Source organism: Eublepharis macularius, chromosome 12 (assembly GCF_028583425.1).
Source record: "Eublepharis macularius isolate TG4126 chromosome 12, MPM_Emac_v1.0, whole genome shotgun sequence".
Taxonomy (NCBI): domain Eukaryota; kingdom Metazoa; phylum Chordata; class Lepidosauria; order Squamata; family Eublepharidae; genus Eublepharis; species Eublepharis macularius.
The window spans coordinates 24,228,730-24,248,489 of NC_072801.1; the positions used below are offsets into that span (position 1 = coordinate 24,228,730).

Here is a 19,760-nt window from a genome sequence, read left to right on the forward strand (position 1 = left end):
GGTATGCAGGAGCATTCCCTTGTTCTTCTCCTGTGTGTCCTTTTTACAGAGGAGAAACATGGAGGCTTTCCTTCTGGCTTTGTGATGCAGTCGGCAAGGTTGCAAGATGCATTTTCTTTCTCCGCTTGCCTTCTCCCAGCTCCAACAAACCTTTTGCTTGCTGTCAAAGCGGAAGATGGGGAAATGTGTTTGTGGTAGTGTTTGTACGCAAAAGGTCCTGCAGCTGAGGGGCCATAGGCAAGAATGAAAATTAGGTTTGGGGAGGCATTTCCATGGGCGAAGCCTTGGAAAGGGTGCCGCCCCAACTGCATTGACTTCTCTTTCTTGTGTGGGGGACAGTAAGATCGATAATGGAATAAGGAGGAAGAATGGGCTTTATTAATCAGGTACTTGGGAGGCAGCAAGGCAGATTATAATGGAACACAGGGGCCGATCGAAGGCAGTGCTGAGCATAAGCTATCTGCTGTTGGCTGGTGAAGTGTCTGTATTGATTGCCGGAGATGGTGGGTACAGCAATATCAGACCTGCTAATTGGGATGTTGGGTTATCTCAGAGAAAACAACATGGTTTTCCTTTGCCATAGTTCTCCCCCCTGTTTAGCCTTGCTTTGTCGTTCCCACAGCATATACACCTTTGTGGTATTCCACAGCGGTGGGCATGTATCGAGGCATTCAGCCCTCGCCTGTTAAGGTCTGGTTTGAGAATGGCTGGTCTCTCACCATCATTGGCAATGATAGAGCTTTAAACAAAAATCTTCCCTAGATAAGCTGGATTTACTTATTACAAAATGGCTTTAAAGTCCTATTTTGAGGGTGAGTAAAGCAGCCTGAATCTTCTCCAACTGTTAAAAAGTTTCTTCAGGTCTGTAGCTTTGTATTGGCAAATGTGTGTGTATATATAAAAATGGGAATATTTGTAAATATCTCTGGAATCTAAAACTTCAGAATTCACAGTGATTGCTTGGACAATATCAGAAAGGTCACAAAGTTGACCTAAGTGGAACAGAAGCTGTCTGTGAATTGGGAGCACTGTGTAAATGATTTTGAGCTTTCTAGATTCAGATATTTATAATGAAAATAATAAATTACCCTTTAAATTGCTGTACATTCATTGAAAGATGGATTGCATGGTATGCAAAACACTCCATTTTTGAACCAGTTAGAAATTTGAATGGCAATAGCATGCTGGAAGGGATCTCTGGGATGAATTTCGATTTAACAGCCCTCTTATTGTCTGGTTTCACTTTCTCGGTTGCTATAAATAAGGCTAGTGGAATAGAACTTACAGGGAATGGTTCTTTTTGCATTTTGAGCTATTGACAAAGAACTTTGTAAATTAGAAAGGAATGATAGTGAGTGAAATGGGTCTCTTTCTTACTCATATCTGAATAGAAGTGGAGCATGAATCTGTAAGAATAAGAGCCATCCCAAAATGCATTTCAGATCAGAGTAATTCAAAGTCCTTTTTTCCTTTTAGAAAGATTCTGACTATTTTTAATTCTAGTAGATGACAAAAATGGAAGAGGAGCAATTGCAAAGCCCAGGAAAACTGATAGCAGTGTATTTCCCCCTCTCTGCAAGCAATCCCATGTTACTTTAACCTCTGATCAAATGCCACGATCTTGGTTATGTTGGAACTCCTATGTTACAATAAGATGTGAAAAGTGTGCTGTGCTAGTTTTTTTTTTTTAATTGGCATCTCCCAAGTTAATTTTTTTTCTTATAACAAAGACTCAGCTGACAAATGGCTGATCTAGGACATTTGAGGATAATAACATACTTTGTAAACTGCTCTGAGTGGGTATTAAGTTGTCCTGAAGGGTGGTATATAAATTGAATGTTGTTGTTGTTGTTGTTGTTATTTTCTATCCCACCCTTCCTCTAAGAAGCTCAGGTAGGCATTCCTGTGACGATGCTGTTTTATGTGAATCCTGTCTGGCTAGGAGAGGTGCGTGGAAGGAAGAAGGGTTGAGTAGCCCAAGCTGGGTGGGGGCAGTTTAAACCCAGGTCTCCCAGTCCAAACTTGTTTGCTGGACCACAGATGCTTTGTCTTTCCTTCAGAAATCAAATCTTCTAATGATGTTGTTATGATCTGGCTGTGCCAGGAAGGCCTAGCAAGGCCTCAGAAGCCTGCCTACAATTCCCAGGAGCCCCTGGGCCATTTTGGCACCCTTTTTGTCCAGTGCTATATAAGTCTGGGAGGGGGAAAAAGCTTGGGTTCTTTCTCCCAGGGAGCAGGCCAGAGGAGGTTTCTGCTAGGGGGAGAGGCCCTCATCCAGGTAGGGTGAGAAGACAGGCCTGGCAGACAGAGGGACAGTGAGTTCAGTCGCGCTAAGGCCTTTTGTTTATTTTGCTGTCACTCATCTATTGTTGCTAATGCACCTTGCTTGCTTGCTTGTTTGTTTGATATTAACTGACCTCCTTGTAAATAAACTATTTTGTTTGTTATTACTCTGCTGGGTCCTCACGCCTGTTTATTGGCCAAGCTACGGAGGTCAGAAGGGTTGGGAGGGTACTCTGGGCCTTCCCAAGGGACCCTAAATCCCAGAGTGGTGGCAGTGTAAGGTGGCTCACCCCACCTGAGGCATGACAGATGTGTTTTTTACTTTACCAAGAAATTAGAAAATATTAAAAACCGTTTCGATGTTCAGCTTTCAAAGACTTGAGAGCTTCTGGAGATTAGAATACCGGCTGGGGCAAGATGTATTTTGATAGCATTGGGAGGGAGGTTTGAATTAGATGGTAGCATAGTCACATTTTTCTTTCAGTTTTGTCCATTTGTTTCCTACTGCTGTCTTGTTTGCTAGCAGCCATCTGTTAGATGCTCTGAGGTCAGCAAAGCCCCGGTGCTTAGACCCGGCATCTATAGACCAAAGGCTGGTGTGTATTTACTGAGCTGCGAAGCTGTCCTTTTATTTAGGATCGCTGAAGAGGTCCTTCAGAAACTCCCCCCCCCCCACAATGCTTTTTCAGAATGTTCCAATTGGAAAGGAGTTGCTGCTTGTGAAATAAAAACATACGCTTTAGAAAAAAATGTGAGTGACCAGCAGCGCGTGATACTCATTTCCTGCCGGAGGACAGTAATATGCATTCAAAATGAAGTCTGATTGGAAAAGGTCAGTTCAAACAGTCCTGTGGAGTATTCATAAGGCAGTAATGAGTTATGAATCCGTGAAGGCTTTTTGTCATTAAAGTGCTGTGCTGGATTCAGGTTTTTTTTAAAAAAAAGGTCCTCCAAACATGTTTCTATTGCTTTTTATTTTATTAAGATAAGCTATTGTCCTACTGTTGAGAGTGTCGCCAGCGACTTGTTCGTTGACAGTCATGTGCCGTACCATGCTCTTTGCATTTTAATCTCTACCTTCGTGCAGGACTGTCTTTCCACTGTTCTTGTCTTTGGAGCAGAGTTCAGGCTGTCCTCGGGGCAGCTGTGTTTCCCCACCTTTCTACACATTCAGGTTTGAATCTTTAAAGAAACAGTGAGAGGTAAAGGAATTTTTTTACGACTCCTAGTCTAAAGGCTGTATTGTGCTGCAAAGCTGTGTTGAGTTGCAAAGAGTTGGACAGATTTAGAAGCATAGGCAGAAGGGTGTTGTGCATGGTGACTAGAGTGAAGGAAAACACACGGCCTTCATGGGCGATTTACTTCTGGTTAGTCTGATTCCAGTCATGAAGAGCTATCATTTCCACACTGTGACACTGAGAGATCTCTGTCTTTTGGTGCTACACCTCTGAAGATGCCAGCCGCAGCTGCTGGCGAAACGTCAGGAACTACAACGCCAAGACCATGGCTATATAGCCCGGAAAATCCACAACAACCACAGCTATCATTCTGTTCTTACCTTTGGTACATTGTAGTCTGCCCTTGGCTGTCAAGAAAAATGTTCTGGTAAGACATGAGCCAGGAGAGGAACTTGGAGAATTTCTCACTACCACGCGGTAGTTGGAATTAGAATGATAAGATGGTCAGTCTCAGGAACCTGATTTCTGTATGTGGTTATATCAAACATACACAGAGGTCCGTTGTATTCATGTGTTCTGCTCTGTGCTTTACTCTGACAAGCCCTGCCATCTATCTCCACTTTGGACTACGGGTTCTTTTCCATTTGGGCTCCCCACTCCCTATATGAGCGCCAGAAGCAAGCAAGAAGTGATTTCTAAATATGAACTTTTGGGTGACAAAGAATGAGGAGGAGCAATTGTAAAGATTGCCCCAAGATATTTCAGGACATGATTCAGAAAATACAAATGTACCCCCAGGGGTACAAACATGATATGTCATCCTGTATGGCATAGTAGTGGACTAGGGGTGTGAAGAACAGCGTTCAGACCTCCCTCAGCCATGTATCTGTCCAGAATTTTAAGGGTTAAAGTTTGGGAGGAGAGCATCAGAAGAATCCTACTGGATCAGACCCATGGTCCATCTAGTCTAGCACCCTGTCTCACACACTGGCCAACCAGTTCCTCTGGAGGGCCAAAAGCAAGGCAGAGAGGCCGAGGCCTTTCCCTGCTGTTACCTCCTGGTACTGGGATTCAGGGGTTGACCGCTTCTGAATGTGGAGTTTCCCATTAGTTGCAATGGCTAGTAGCTGTTGATAGACCTGTCTTCCACAAGGGTAGAAGACATCTCCTTGAAGGAAGAAATGGACTTTAAAAACTGTAATAAATTCATAAACCAAGAAGAGCAACGTTTTGCTATTAAGATATACGGCATGAGACGGGACAACTTGTTTTGTGGAGCTGGTTTTGAATGGCAGGCGTGCTCCTGTTTTTTAGGGTGCCCCCAATACTTTACATTGTGCTTATTTCCAAGATCCTGTGGGGCCAACAGTATATGGAAACAATTGTTATTTAGACAGCATTCCGTAGCATGAGTTAGCTGCGGCTTGGATGAAAGGGTTTCAAGACGCTTCAGTCCCTCCATCTTGTGCCTCGGCATCGGCTTCATTCATGAAGTGCGCAATAGCATGATTACAGGTTGGAAACTGATGGGGCAAATTGGATTATTCATTATGGTTGGGATTGAGTTGAAATTGTAGAGGGCAATTTTGTCTCTCTCTCACTTCAAGGTCAGAGGAGAGTATTTACCATTCTCTCTGTTTATCTGTCGATGCAAATTGAATTTGGTGATTCAAATTGATGAAATGTTAGAAATATAAAACTCATCAGAAGCGACACGGAGAGAAATTACTGGGTAGGCATGGCTGGTGGCTTCGCCATTCCATGTCCTGGCCTCCGTTTTGATTAGTAATTATTTCAGTCTTTGCCTGCCTCCTCCCCAATTCTCTGTTTTGTTTCAGTTGTTTTTTATTTTGGTTCCTTGAAGCAAAAGCATGATGGCACTCTGACGCACATTTAGAATTGGAATTAGATGGGTGGAACAGTGACCCAAGCTGCAGCTTGGGGGAACCAGAACTTTCCTGCTTTTCAGCTTCTGTGGATGTTCCTCTCATCTCATCATGCTTTCCACACAACAGTCCTCTGGTGCCTGAAGATGCCATGGGACAATTGAGGGGGATTGATCTGAACAGCTGCTTCATATTGCTTAGGAAAGTAATCATGGCTTAAGAACATCAGAACAGCCGTGCTGGATCAGACCAGGGGTCTATCTTGTCCAGCATCCTGTCTGACACAGTGGCCAACCCGTTACTCTGGAGGGCCCACAACATGGCATAGAGGCCAAGGCCTTCCTTTCTTAAGAATATAAGAGGAGCCTTGCTGGATCGAGGTCAACTGGAAAATGTTAGAGAGCGAGGTCATGAATAGACATGGGCACGAACAGCAGTACGAACAAAAAAACCCACAAACAGCCTGTTCGGCTGTTCCCGAATGGGCTGTTTGTGAGTCCCTGTTCCAAATGAACAAGTGGTCATTGCAAAGCCTCGTTCGTTGCGTTTGGCAGCCGTTCGTCAAGCCAGACAGTCTGGCGCCTTTCAACCAATTCCCCTGGCAACGGCAGGGACTGAACTCTGTCTGAACTCCTTCTGGCTTTCCTTCTGGCTTTAACCCTTCAGCTTCTAGCAGACAGTCCAGTTTTTGCCACTCAGAAGAGAAATAGACAGCAAAAGGGGGGGGGTACCCATGGATCATACTTTTCCTGGGCTGCAATCTCTCTGAAACTTGGGAGGTCTTCAGAGGACAGTGAGGACTATGTCCCCTGCAAATTTTGGTGGGTATTGGACATTGGGAAGGTCAGTGTTGTAACCTCTCAAAGTAGCTTCCAACAGGCAGTACAGTTTTTGCCACTGTGAAGAGAAAATGACAGCAAAGGGGGCGGTGCCGGCGCCGGCTCTCCCGGTAAGAGATGGATAGAGAGAATCTCTCCGTCCCGCTAGCACCGGGAAGGAGCAGCCCCGCGGCGCCAGCTCTGCCCACTGTCAGAGGGACGAGGAGAATCTCCTCGTCTCTCTGACAGTGGGCAGAAGCGGCCCTGCGGTGGCACCAGCTCTGCCTGCTGTCAGAGGGATGAGGGGAGTCTTTCCTCGTCCTTCTGACAGCAGGCAGAAGCAGCCCCGTGGTGGCACCGGCTCTTCCTGCTGTCAGAGGGACAAGGCGAGCCTCCTTGTCCCTCTGATAGCAGGCAGAAGCGGCCCGCGGCGCTGGCTCTTCCCACTGTCAGAGGGAGAGAGAGAATCTCTTTGTCCTTCCCGGTCCCGGCAGCAGCAGCCCAGTGGCACTGGGGTGGGGCAGGTGGGTGTGGGCTGGGGGTTGTGGAGTGTTTAAGGGGCCTTTCATGTGGCAGGAAAGGGCCCTTTAAACTATCAGCTGGCAGGCAGCAAGGGGGAATCCCCCCTGCCATCTGCCAGCAGATAGTTTAAAGGGATCTGTAGTCCTGATGCTGTAGTCCTGGACCCATTCCAGTCTGGCTTCCGTCCTGGCCATGGGACGGAGACGGCCTTGCTTGCCCTCACAGATGACCTTCGCAGGCATCTGGATCGAGGCGGGTCGGCGCTGCTTGTGTTACTCGATCTCACAGCAGCGTTTGACATGGTTGACTATGATTTGTTGGCCAGCCGCCTTGCCAACGTGGGGATTAGGGGGACAGCCTTACAGTGGCTGGTCTCCTTTCTCCAGGGTCGGGGACAGAGGGTGGCGCTTGGGGGAGATCTATCTCCCCGTCACCCTTTGGTGTGCGGGGTTCCACAAGGGGCGATACTCTCCCCGATGTTATTTAACATCTACATGCGCTCCCTCACCCAGTTGGTGTGGAGGTTTGGGCTGGGCTGTCATCAATACGTGGATGACACCCAGCTTTTTCTGTTGATGGCTGGCTGGCCAGACACGGCCCCAGACAATCTGGCCAGAGCTCTGGAGGCCGTGACGGCATGGTTGAAACAGAGCAGGCTGAAACGGAACCCGGTGAAGATGGAGGTCCTGCAGCTAGGACGGGGGCTGCCATACGTTGGGATCCAGCTCCCTTCCCTGGATGGGACACCACTGGCAACTTTGCCAGTGGTGAAGAGTCTGGGCATGCTCCTGGATGACTCCCTGTCGATGGAGGCCCAGGTCACAGCGGTTGCCAAGTCTGCATTTTTCCATTTTTGTCAGATCAGGCAACTTGCCCCCTACCTGACGCCCCAGGACCTGGCTACAATGACCCATGCAACAGTCACGTCCAGGATAGATTACTTTAACTCACTCTACGCTGGGCTACCCCTGGGCCTCATCCGGAAACTACAGCTGGTCCAGAATGCAGTGGCGCGGGTCCTGACTGGTATATCCTACCAGTCACATATCACACCTGTCTTGTGCCAGCTGCACTGGCTTCCGGTTGAATTCCGAATCAGGTTCAAGGTGTTGGTTCTTACCTTTAAAGCCCTGAGCGGGTTGGGACCGGCATATCTTCGGGACTGCCTCTCCCTGTATGTTCCCCGGAGACCGCTTCGATCAGTGGATAAATGTTTACTGGTGGTCCCCAGCCCTAAGGAAGCCCGCCTCGCTTCAACCAGGGCCATAGCCTTTTCAGTCCTGGCCCCAGCCTGGTGGAACGCTCTGTCAATGGAGACCCGGTCCCAGCAGGACATATTATCATTCCGCCGGGCCTGTAAGACAGAGCTGTTCCGCCAGGCATTCGGTGGTTGAAGGGGGCGGTGCCATGTCGGCCTCCCACCTTTGGGGTGGGTTTTTTCCCCCTACCATTGCACCTTAATGTATCTGGTTATTTTATTTCATTATTGTTTATTGTATGTTGATTTTAGAATTGTTTTCTTGTTTTTATTGATTTTAACTTGTTCACCGCCCAGAGCCCCTGAGGATGGGCGGTTTATAAATGGAAATATAATAATGATGATGATGATGATGATGATGATGATTTAAAGGGCCATGAACACGAACACCAAGAAATATTTTCTTGTAAACACACAGCTTACCTTCAGTCATGCAGTGGAGATTGTTGTGCTGTGACGGCATCTGCTGCCAAAGTGATTTTTTTTTAAAAAATCTGTGTTGCCTATCAGATCTCCAATATCAGCAGTGCTTCTGGGTAAAAGTCTCACTCAGCCCTGCCCACTTCCTAAAAACGTTCCCAAAACTCTTGGCAGGTGCTAGGAAAGGTGTTGTCAGCTCCCATGGCATCCATAGGCACCTTGTTGGGGAGCCCTGGGACAAGGAATGGTCCTTTGGATAAGGAACAATCCTCCTGAGCCATTTCTTCCTCACTTTTCCTAATTCCTTCTCCTGTTCAAGTTGGATTGTTGTATTTTTCTCTGACTATCCTAAAGTGTGTGTGTGTGGGGGGGGGGCATTACCTTCCACCAAAGACTGAATTTGGGCCTTGCCTCCAGAGGTGGACAACAGGCACTACTGAGTCCACAATATTCTCCATCCATTTTGAAAAACATATATGTTCAGTATGAGTACCAGTGTCCTCCTTCACCATTTGACCAGGCATTTCACATGTTCTTCTGATCTTAGGGATTTCATAATTGTTTTATTAAAAGAAGAAAGCTGAGATTTTCTCAGTCTTCTCAGTTTCCATGAACTCTACACTTGAGTGGAATGGATCCATCACAGCTCTCTTAATGGTTTGGGATAAAATGGATCTGAACTATGGTACTGATAATGATACACATCTTTGGGGTGAGGCGCTAGACTGATCTTGAGTCTAGGCTATTTCCAGTGCAATCCTAAGTAGAGTTACACCTTTCTGAGACCACTGACTTCAATGGACTCAGAAGGTCATAACTGTGCTCAGTAGTGCACCATCTGCCTTGTTTACTTTGGTAGATATCCTGTCAACCATAGTATATTTTGCGATCCATTTCCATGGCAATAATTGCCCTTGCACCCATTATGTTGACCTTGCAGTATAAGACAGAAAGTCTTTTTTGATATAAAATACAGCAGATCATTTTTGATCAATTGGAACGGAAGAGGCGTTCTTGCTTGTTGTACATAGGATTTTAGTAGCAATTTATTTTATAACTCTTGACTTCCACGTTCATTTTAAAGATACTGTGGCTGAGGTAAACATAAAGTGGCACTTTAAAAATGATCAGATTTGTTATGATATAAGCTTTTATGGACTAGAGTCCATCAGATGTTTATTTGGGTGTCTTCGGTTGGCAGTTTATTCATTTATTTATTTGAGTCTTTCAGATAAAAGATCTAAGAAGCTGTTTTGATAAAACGACAGGAGACAAAAAGGCTTTTTTAAACAAGAAGTCTATTGACCTGTGTAATTCAGTATTATTAGGTGTTGGAGGAGATTTTATGTGAGAGTGTTTAACCAAAGCTTCACTAAATCACAGAATTGTTTAGTTTCATGGAATAAATGGGGGCTTGGGGAAAGATCCTGTCATTGTTCTGTCTTACTCTGTTTTAGGAATAGAGCGATCCTAAGCAGAGCTTGACCCTTCTAAGTCCATTGAAGTCAGTAGAAAAAGTGTTCACGTGCTTCCCCACGTTCTAATTTATTCTTGCTGAAGAAGTGTCTGGTTTGATCTTGGGAGACACACTACTTTAACGTAAATTCAGTTCAGTGTGCAGGAAAATAATAATTACCTGCTGCCCAGTGCCTGAGACTTTTTTTCTGGCTCTATATATTAGATGTATTATTTTAAGGGAAAGGCAGGTGTGATCCGTAAAGTATTGGACTACATTTAAACTTTTTTGTATATCTTAAATTTGCTTTAACCTGTACGAGTTGTAGATTTTTTGAAACCAAAAGCTGCCTTTGGAGACTGATCGCTCAATGCAATTGTTCAGGTAACCCAGTTGTTCAGACAAGTAACTCAGAGCTGCCCAGAGAATTGAGGTTTGGCATCAAATTCTTATTGGATGTCTTTTGCTTGCTACCTGTCCATGCTCTTCTGCACATATTAATGGGATCTGTCCAATTTAGGGATCCTGTCCTGCATTTTCCTCTTGGCTATCTTTTTTCCTTTGCCAAATATGGTTTGCTTTGAGGATGTCAGGAAGTGTTGATGCTGAAAACATAGCTGTACGACTCACATAAGTCTCTTGTGGCCTTTGAACCAGTGGTTTCTGGCATCTCCTTGTCTGCCACTTTACTTACAGTTGCTTGTGTGGCTGCAGCAGTGAGTGCTGCCCATTGCATAGTGTCTGGGATCTTGTGACTTTGCCCAGTGTTCTGGGCATTGTCTGTTCTCTTAAGTCTCTTTTCCTTTTAATATGCATCTCTTCCTATCTGTTAGAACTGGCATTAATCTCTCCAGACCAGATTTTCCCTTGTCAGTGTACAATTCTCCCTGTGTCCTTATGTGCTGTTTCCATGTTCATCTGTCTAGGATCTCTGACAGCTGAATTGCTATCAGTAGGTAGTTAAGCAAAATGGTATTTGTAACTTTTTATTCCCTGTGGCTCTCCTTGCTTTAGATGTGGGATGCTGGATAGTTTACTTTTTGCATTTTTGGGAGCTTGCAAGGAAGCAATTAAAATGCATCTTTGCAGCTTCTGTATCCATTGTATGCCCATAGTTCTTGGAAAATACTTGAAAGTAGAATTTGACCATTAAAATTACATTGAAGTGACCCAGAGGAAAGAGGAACACTCAACTGCTTAGATCATAAAGATCCATCCACTTCATTCACTGAGAAGCATTAATAGATGATAAAACAGAAATGGCTTTCCCCCCCTTTATAAGGCCAAGAATATGTACTTTGAAGTTGCAAAAATTTCTGAAAATGCCAACATGCTCAGAGTTCAGCTTGGCCATCAGATGTGGGGTTTTAAATTTTTTATGAGCTTGGGAGAAAAGAAAGGTGAGGATTGCATGATGTGTTGGCATTAAGAAGCCAGAGGGTTTGTTGAGGATAGATTGTTCTCTGGGTAGCAGTGTATGAAGTTGTGTTGCAAGGACTTTGATGTTAAAGAGCAATCAATTGTGGTGCCATTGGGTGCAGCTGTTGCTACATTTTCAGGACAAGTATTGAAAATGGGTTAGACTCTGCTATTAGCTGTGTGGGGGACCAGCTGATTTTGCTGTCCGACAGCAATTTTCTGGTTGTTTACGATAACACTGGCCTTCAAGAGTAAGCTATGATCCAGGAAATCCCCCCCTTTCAAATTTCATGTCAGCCACAAACGCATAATGGGTATCATATACTGACTACTTGCAACGGATATACTGCATGGGTTCTTGAGACTGTAAAAGCTAAGTGTCTTGAATGCTCAAAAGCATTCTCTGCTAAGCACAGCTTGCCCCATATACAGAGCTCTCTGTATGGCCCATATTTTGGTGTAGGGGCATGCACCAAAGAAAAAAAATCCAGATCTGGGTTTCAGGTATCCCCCCCAAATCCAGGATTCCTGAAATCTGGGATTCTCTGATCTGGCTGAGACAGATCAAAGAATTCCAGATTTCCTAAGGAGAAAACTATCTGAGGTCTATCCGGTGAGTTGGGGGTGGCATTGTTCAAGCAAACTCCATCAAATTTGTAGGGAACCTACTCCGGACTGTCCTCTAGAAACCACCCAAGTTTGAGGAAGATTGGACCCTGGGGTCTAATTCTGTGAGCCCCTGAAGAAGGTACCCCCAGCCACTCTCCATTGTTTCCTATAGAGAAACATTTCCAAGCAGGCTCTTAGGCAGAAAAACACAGGGCAATGCTGCCAGTGGCGAAAGGCACACTCCCATATGCAACCTCAACCCAGAGAAAGCCAACAGAAACCACACCGATGTCCCACCCAAACTCAAATGCCCCCTGAAGAAGGTATGCAGCCACACTTCATTTTTTCCTATGGCAGGAAACATTCTAAGCTGGCTCCCAGGCAGAAATACACAGGGGCAAGGCTGCCAGTGGCCAAAGGCACATTCCCAAAATGCAAGAAGAAGCCCAGCAGAACCAAAATGAATCAAGGGGTCCAATATCAAATCAGAGAATCATGTCAAAACAGAGAATTCCACCCAAACCAAACTGAAGCAAGAGGCACTGTTGCAACTTAGCCCAATGGAACCAATACCACTCACAGAAGCCAGGCACACAAGGAGAGCTCCTGCAGGGGCTGATCATTCACTGCCCCCTCCCTGCCTCACTCACCCTCCCTCTTGCCTCTGCCTCTTTCTCCCCTTCCTCCTCCCCTCCTCTCTTGGAAAAAAAGTGGGATAAGCCCAAGAAGGAGCCAGCCAGGGGTTGAAGCCATGTTTCCCGGATTCATCTAGATTTACCTGGATTCATCCTGGATCCAAGTTCCAGGATTGGATTCGAGATTCTCTGATTTGATTTAGGATCAGCAAAGATCTGACCTTTTTCCTGGATCTGGATTGCACACCCCTATTTTGGTGAACCTGTCTCAGGTCTATCTCCTACTGCATGCAGTGGAGTAGCAAGTTCTTCCTGGGAAGGAGGGAAACTGACATCTTATTGATGAGCTTCTCTACCCTGCACTCAGACGCAAAAGTGGGACGTGGCTGTGAAGTTCCATTCAGGTTGGTAAGACGGCAGCATACCCGTCTTGTGTTTTTCTGTGATACGTAACGGGAGGGCGGGTCTTGAGTTCTGCAATGTGGTGCCTACAGGTACCTTTGCACCCACCTGTATTTCCCTAGGTACCTGCTGAGCTTTTTAAAAGGTAGGCAGGGCCATTGTGAGGCAGGGCTGTTCTCTTTCCAGTGAAAGAGGTTTTCCCTGGAGAATCAGGATGACTGGTAAGTACCCTGGCTTTCCTTAGTCAGTGTGTGGTTCCATTTTCCCTTCAGGCTTTTCTTTTTCCCAGGATGTGCAAGGAGGGAAATAATCCATTCGGCTCTGTCTCCTGTGGCAGCATTTTGGAGTGTTGCTCAAAATTCCAAATGTCCCTGAAGGTTCATAAAGGTTGGGGGCACCTGGCCTAGGCTTTCTGTCAAGGCCTCATACTATATATCTTTACTAATATTTCTCTTTTATTGAATTGGTGCTGCCGGTTGGTGAACATGTTGATTGTTTTTTCTTGATTATCTTCTATTTTGTATTTAGTGGAGAGCCTTTCCTTTGTATTGGTCACTGTTTTGGCCCTCCATGTTAGTTGCAAGAACCATTTTCTAATGCAATAATGTTAAACCTTTTTCAGACTCCCAGAGTCCCCAGTTTTTTCTTTTCAATTCGTCCCTGTTTCTCATCTTTTGTTTGTTTGTTTGCTCTCCTCTTTAAAAACCCTACTGAATAAAATAAAAATGGTAGAGAGGCCCCCTGAGTGACGGCCGTAATCCTGCCCAGTTCAGAACTGATGTCCTTACTGGATTCTGCTGCCAACTAGGGAGGGAAAAAAATCACTGCACGTCCATTGGTAAAAAAACCCCTCCATTGTGTTATCTAGCGGCTAGTTTATCCAAGAATGATGATGCATAAAATTGGGTCCTTTCATCTGTGTTCTGAAATCTTAGCAGTGACGGCTGGAGGAAAGAATGACGTCTCCCCCCTTCCTTTATTATGCTATTGAAGTTCCGGCATTCATAATGGTTTCTTAACAGAAGATGTACATGCTACTCTATGGCAAAGGTTTCATTCTCTGTGTAACTAATTAATTAAAACAGAAAAGGGGACGGGGCATAGTGATGTTCTGGTTATTAAATTAGCCATTTTTCCACAGTAGATTTATAGCCATCGTGATTAACTTTCCCACCTGAGTCCGACAATGAAAAGAAGCTATTTTGCACTCTGACTATTAAATTGGTATATGAATAGCTTCAAATTGAACTGAAACTTTCATATAGCCATTTAATTCTTTGATGGATTTAAGACACACATGGGACGGAGATAGCTGGGAGGGAAAGATTTCGCCGGGAATTTGTGGTCAGTACATTGGTAGGACTCCTTTGAGAATAACAAAGAGGCACTTAATCCTGGAGTATGAATATTGTGCGGTATTGCTGTTGTCTTTAAAATATGTGCAAAGCTTCGTATGAGTTCCTGGTTCGTTAGCATCTCACTTCTCTTATTATAGACAGCCTGACATTGACCTTCTAACATATGATGTCTTATTTTAGTTTGTTTATACCCTGCCTTTTGTCCCAATGCAGCTAATATTATTGTCCTCTCCATTTTATCCTCACAACTACCACACTGTGAGATAGGTCAGGCTGAGAGAGCGTGACATGTCCAAGGTCACCCAGCGAATTACCAAGGCAGGCCAGAGATTCTTCCTTTTTTTTAAACACAGCTGATTTTTATTGTTTGAAAACTTTACAATGATTTCTGTTCCTAACTTTTAAACAAGTGGCATAAAATTTATGTTGGAAGATCGGTGTTTGCAAATAATGCTGTCTTTCATTTAAATACACATCTTATTTTACAGAACGGTTAATCCTCAGACCAATTATAGCTCCAGTTGAGGGAGTTGAAAAAGTGTATCCCTTTAATCAACAGGCAGATAAGGCTTCAGAGTTAGCTGGCCTGACAGCAAAGGGAATTTATTGAAGCCACACAAAGGATATCCAATTCTACAAAGCCTTAAAATAGAACATTCCCCCCTCCCTCTTTTCTCTACTCCCTCCCTGGAGGAAAAGATGCTTGATTAAACGATTGCAGTAACAAAATATTTTGTGGCATTAAGAGTGATTGTCACAGGAAGCCATTTTAGATGCTGGAAGTTTTACAAGGAAGAAACACTGGGGAGGAGAGAAGATCCGATCTGTAGCTAACTACAAAAGCCCCAACAGCATCCACTGAGGTTTGAATCCACCGCATTCACAAGAAGGCGCGCACCATTTCCTCAGGCAGCCCTAACAGTCTCGGGATTGCTTGGTGTAGGCACTACGAGTAACTTTCATCCACTCACGGAAGAGGTTTTCCAGGTCAGGAACTACCCAAGCACAACATAAGCTTTATCAAAGCCTTTATCTTCCCACTTCTTGTCACGCACATCTCCAGTGTCAGCCAGAGTGTTGACAGCTTTCTCACCCGGAGACTCTGCCATAAAATCCTGGTGCTTCTGGCTGGTGGTCATTTTGGTTACTGCTGTGCCACTCAGCCTTCTGCCAACCATTGCTCCTGCCCAATCAACGCCACACTCACATGCTTCTACTTCTCAAGGCAGACCAGAGTTTGAATTTGACACTCTAACCACCACACAGCCTTCTTGTACAGGCTACCTTTTCTTTTTCTGAAAGGCATTGTCCCATGTTCATCTGTGATATGTGTGTTCCTACTTAGATATTCCTGGGAGTTCAGCCATAGCAAGCAAATGTATTGGGAGTCTTTCTGTTTTATTTATTTACTTTATTTATACCCCACCTTGCCTCCCCAGTGGGGTCCCAGAGTGGCTCACTTTGTTATTCTCTCCTCCATTTTTCCCTCAAAACAACTCTATGGGGTAGGATAGGCTGTGAGTGTGTGACTGGCCAAAGGTTCCCTGGCAAGGTTCCATAGTAGAGTGAGTATTCAAATCCGGACCTCCCAGCTCTTAGTCCAATACTGTAACGGCTGCGTGATTGCCAGGCTCTGCCAAGGGAGCATCAGAGCCTGAGGCGGGAGGAGGGGCTCGCCCTCCAGAATGGCCTGTTCGCACAGGTTGGCTGTTGGGCGTGCTTTAGAAGTGGCGAAGAGGGGCATTCACGACACCCTGACTCCCTCTCTCCCCTCTGAGTAGCCTACCACCCCTCTCTCTGGCTGTCTGCGGTTACTTGGTTCTTCATTACCAGCAACCCAGAGGGGCTCGCCTTTTATAAGGCCTCCTGGGAGGAAATCCTGCCACTCCTCCAGGCTGTCCTACCCTGGGGTCAGTCCACCCCTCTATTGAAGGCCCATCCAGGGGCTCAACCTGCCCCCATCCCCTTCCCTGGCCGTTCAGGGCTTCTTTACAGGGCAGGGCTGGACATCCCCTTCCAGATAGCAGTGCCACCAGACCATCTGGCCACCCTCCCCCAGCCAGCTGCAGAGGCCCTGTTCCTGGGGGCGGCTTGCAGGCCAAGCTGTGAGGCCCTGGAGAGGTGGCCCCAGTCAGCAGCAGAGCATTTCGGGCAGCCCCAACCTGGCCGTGGGGCTCGGAGCCTCTCTTGTCTGGCAGCTCTGCTTCCACTGGCCTTGGACATGGCCCTGGTGTGGCAGTGGCACAGCTCTCACCTTCAGGGCCCTGCTCGTGGGCTAGCATCTCCGGCAGGCTCGGCTCAGCGGTGGCTGCCACCTCCTCTGACACAGTGGCACTTGCCTCTGTTCTGACCTCCTCCTCTGCTGCTGTGGGGCTCTTCAGTGGCAGCAGTAAGTCCGTGTGTGTGTGTGTGGGGGGGGAACAGCAGCCATGTTGATTTCTTGGGGGCATTATAATGGGAGTAGGCAAATAATAATTGGATAAGGGGAAATGGTACAAGATAGCAACTGTGAATTTCCCCCAAAAAGATCTAAAGAGACAAATGGGATGCAAATAACTTAATACTATTAAAATCTTTGAAGGAACAGATGTGTGTATGTATCCGTGGGTCAGAAAGAAATCGTGCTATGCTTGAAACCAATCTCCCTGGTTGCCACCATATCAACCCCCTTCCCATTTAATGCCATTAAAACCCTTGAAACTTATTTGTATCCTATTTATGCCTTCAGGTACCAAAGTATGAACTACTTGCAGCTTTTTAAATTGGAAAAGGCTTGCGGCTGGCCAGGAATGTTTCCGTTCTGGTGGTGGTTTTGCCCATTGCAGTCACACCTCAGAACAGGGAGCTCTTAGCAGAGTACAAAATGATGAAGGGAGGGAGTTGAGAGAGTTACTACTTGGCTGGATCAGGGGAATGCTGTGGACGTAGTTTATCTTTACTTCAGTAAGACTTTTGAGAACATTCCGCATGTTATTCTTGTTGACAAGTTGGTAAAATGTGTTTGGATCCTACTACTGAGGTGGATTTGTAAGTGGTTGACAGATCTCACCCAAAGAGCGCTTGTAAATGGTACTTCATCCTCTTGGAGAGGAGTGACAAGTGGAGTGCCTCAATGATCTGTCCTAGGCCCTGTGTTGTTCAACATCTTTATAAATGACTTGGATGAAGGAATAGATGGGATGCTCATTAAATTTGCAGATGACACTAGATTAGGAGGGGTTGCAAATACAGTAGAAGACAGAATTCAAGATTCAAGGTGATCTTGAGAACCTGGAAAACTGGGTTTAAACTAACAAAATGAATTTCAGGAGAGATAAATGTAAAGCTCTGCATTTAGGTTGAAAAAAATCAAAGGCATAATTATAGGATGGGGGAGACTTGTCAGTAGTACATGTGAAAAGGATTTGGGAGTCTTAGTAGATTATATTCTGAACATGAGTAAGCAGTTTGATGTGGAGGCTAAAAAGGAAAATGCGATTCTGGGTTGCATCAACAGAAATATCGTATCAGATCACGCAAAGTGATGGTATTGCTTTGTTCTGCTCTGGTTAGATCTCACTTGGGAGTACTGTGTTCAGTTTTGAGTACCACGGTTTTAGAAGGATGTTGACAAGCTGGAACATGTCCGAAGGAGGGCAACAAAATTGGTGAAAGAGCTGGAGTCCTGTGAGGAAAGGTTTAAGGATCTGGGTATGTTTAGCCTGGAGAGGAGGCGGCTGAGAGATGATACGATAGCCCTTTTCAAGGATTTGAAAGTCTGTCACATAGAGGATGGAGCAGAGTTGTTTTCTGTTGCTCCAGAAACAATGGGTTAAAATTAAAGCAAAAGAACTTTCAGCTGAACATTAGGAAGAGATTCTTGGCAGTTAGAGATGGTAGGCTGTCCTTCCTTGGAGGTATTTAGGAAGAGGCTAGATGGCCACCTGACAGGAATGATGATGTACGCAGATCATGTGTGGGGGAGCATGAAGGGATGAGCCAGTGCTTGGCTCTCATGGCCCTTTCTTATATGCTCAGAGTAAAGCTGATCGCCACTTTGGGGCCAGGAAGGCATTTTCCTCCAGACCAGATTGGCTGAGAATCCTGGAGGATTTTGTTCTACCTCTGGACAGAGCAGCTGTCACTGGGGGTGGGGGGTGGGGGAGAGTTAGCTATGAATGTCCTGCATCGTGCAGGTGTTTGGACTAGAGGACCCTTGTAGTACATTCAATTCTATGTTTCTAAATAAGCAGACCAAACCTGGTCCTTGTGCCTTTTTTTTTTGCAGTGCCAGACAGCTAGAAAACGCACGGAAGCAACTTCAAGAAGAGCTCTTGAAGGTCCAGAGCCAGCTTCTGGAGGAGAAGAAGATGCGGGAGCAGCACGAAACGATGGCAAGATGTTTGCAAAAGCGGGTCCAGCTGCTCATCAAGGTTTGTTTCTTTACCAGTAACCCAATAGTTGACCAATGTATGGCAACCCAATGAACTCTGACTTCCAAAATATCCTAGTGTCTTCCACCTTTCTTAGCATTATTGTCTTTTCCAGTGAGTCTCATCTTCTCATCATGTTACCACCTAACTATAGTCTCAGATTAGTCATTTTAGCTTCTAGAGGGTCTTGTCATGGGTATGTACCTTAATGAGGTAAGGGGGTTTCAGCATGTTAACAAAGCTGAGAGCAGAACCGCTGGGAGCTTAGACTGTAAGCTTTTAGCAGTTTGTAAAATAACCTAGTGTGAAGAATGTGTATAAAACCAACGCTTGTATACATCTCTTGAAACAAACTTTTTATTGCCAAATACTAAACATTGAGTGCTCCCACTGAAACATATTAATGTAGATGCTAGATTCAGGATGGACACAAGAAAGCATTTCTTCACTCATTGCATAATTATTGCCATGGAATATGATGATGTCCTCTAGCTTTGATGGCTTTTAAAGCGGTTTAATTCAAATTGATGGAGGGAAGATCCTTTAATAGTAATTCGGCTTGAAGTTTGAGCGGGATCTCATCTCCATATTTGAAAGAAGTTACAACTGAATGCTTCTGGAGGCAGCAGTAGTGGTAACCTTGAGCCTATATGCTCCTGTGGAGGGTCTTCCAGGAATCTGGCTGGCCAGTGTGGGAAAGAGGATGCTGGACAAAATGCACCATTGGTCTGATCCAGCAAGCCTCTTCTATATTCTTACGTTCAGTGGTGGCTATTAGCTTTGCTGCACCAATGGTACTTCTAGAGGCAATAAATCTCTCAACATCATGTGCTTGAGGACAGGTGGAATGGATGTTGGTTGTGCTGTTGATGAACACCTTGGAGACATCTGGTTAACCCCTGTTCAAAATGGAATATTGAATTAGATGGATCTTGGGACATGTGTACATATGATGGTGCTTTATACTGAATCAGACCATTGGTCCATCAAGGACAGTATCATCTATTCAGACAGGCATCCCAGGGTCTCAGGCAGAGGTGTTTCATATCCCTTGCTACCTGATCTTTTTAACTGGAGATGTTGGAGATTGAACCTGGCACCTTC

At 45.3% G+C, this 19,760-nt stretch overlaps 1 protein-coding gene and 1 pseudogene across 2 annotated transcripts in view; one reads left to right on the plus strand and one right to left on the minus strand.

Annotated features, from left to right (window-relative positions):
* MAD1L1 (mitotic arrest deficient 1 like 1) overlaps positions 1-19,760 on the plus strand; it is a 545,441-nt gene that overhangs the window by 123,183 nt on the left and 402,498 nt on the right. For both annotated transcript variants that reach the window (XM_054992881.1, XM_054992882.1), the window contains one exon: positions 18,512-18,656. In XM_054992881.1, coding sequence (XP_054848856.1) covers positions 18,512-18,656 — 145 coding nt within the window. The remainder of the gene's footprint in view (positions 1-18,511; positions 18,657-19,760) is intronic.
* Positions 15,079-15,383, minus strand: LOC129340571 (barrier-to-autointegration factor-like; annotated as a pseudogene).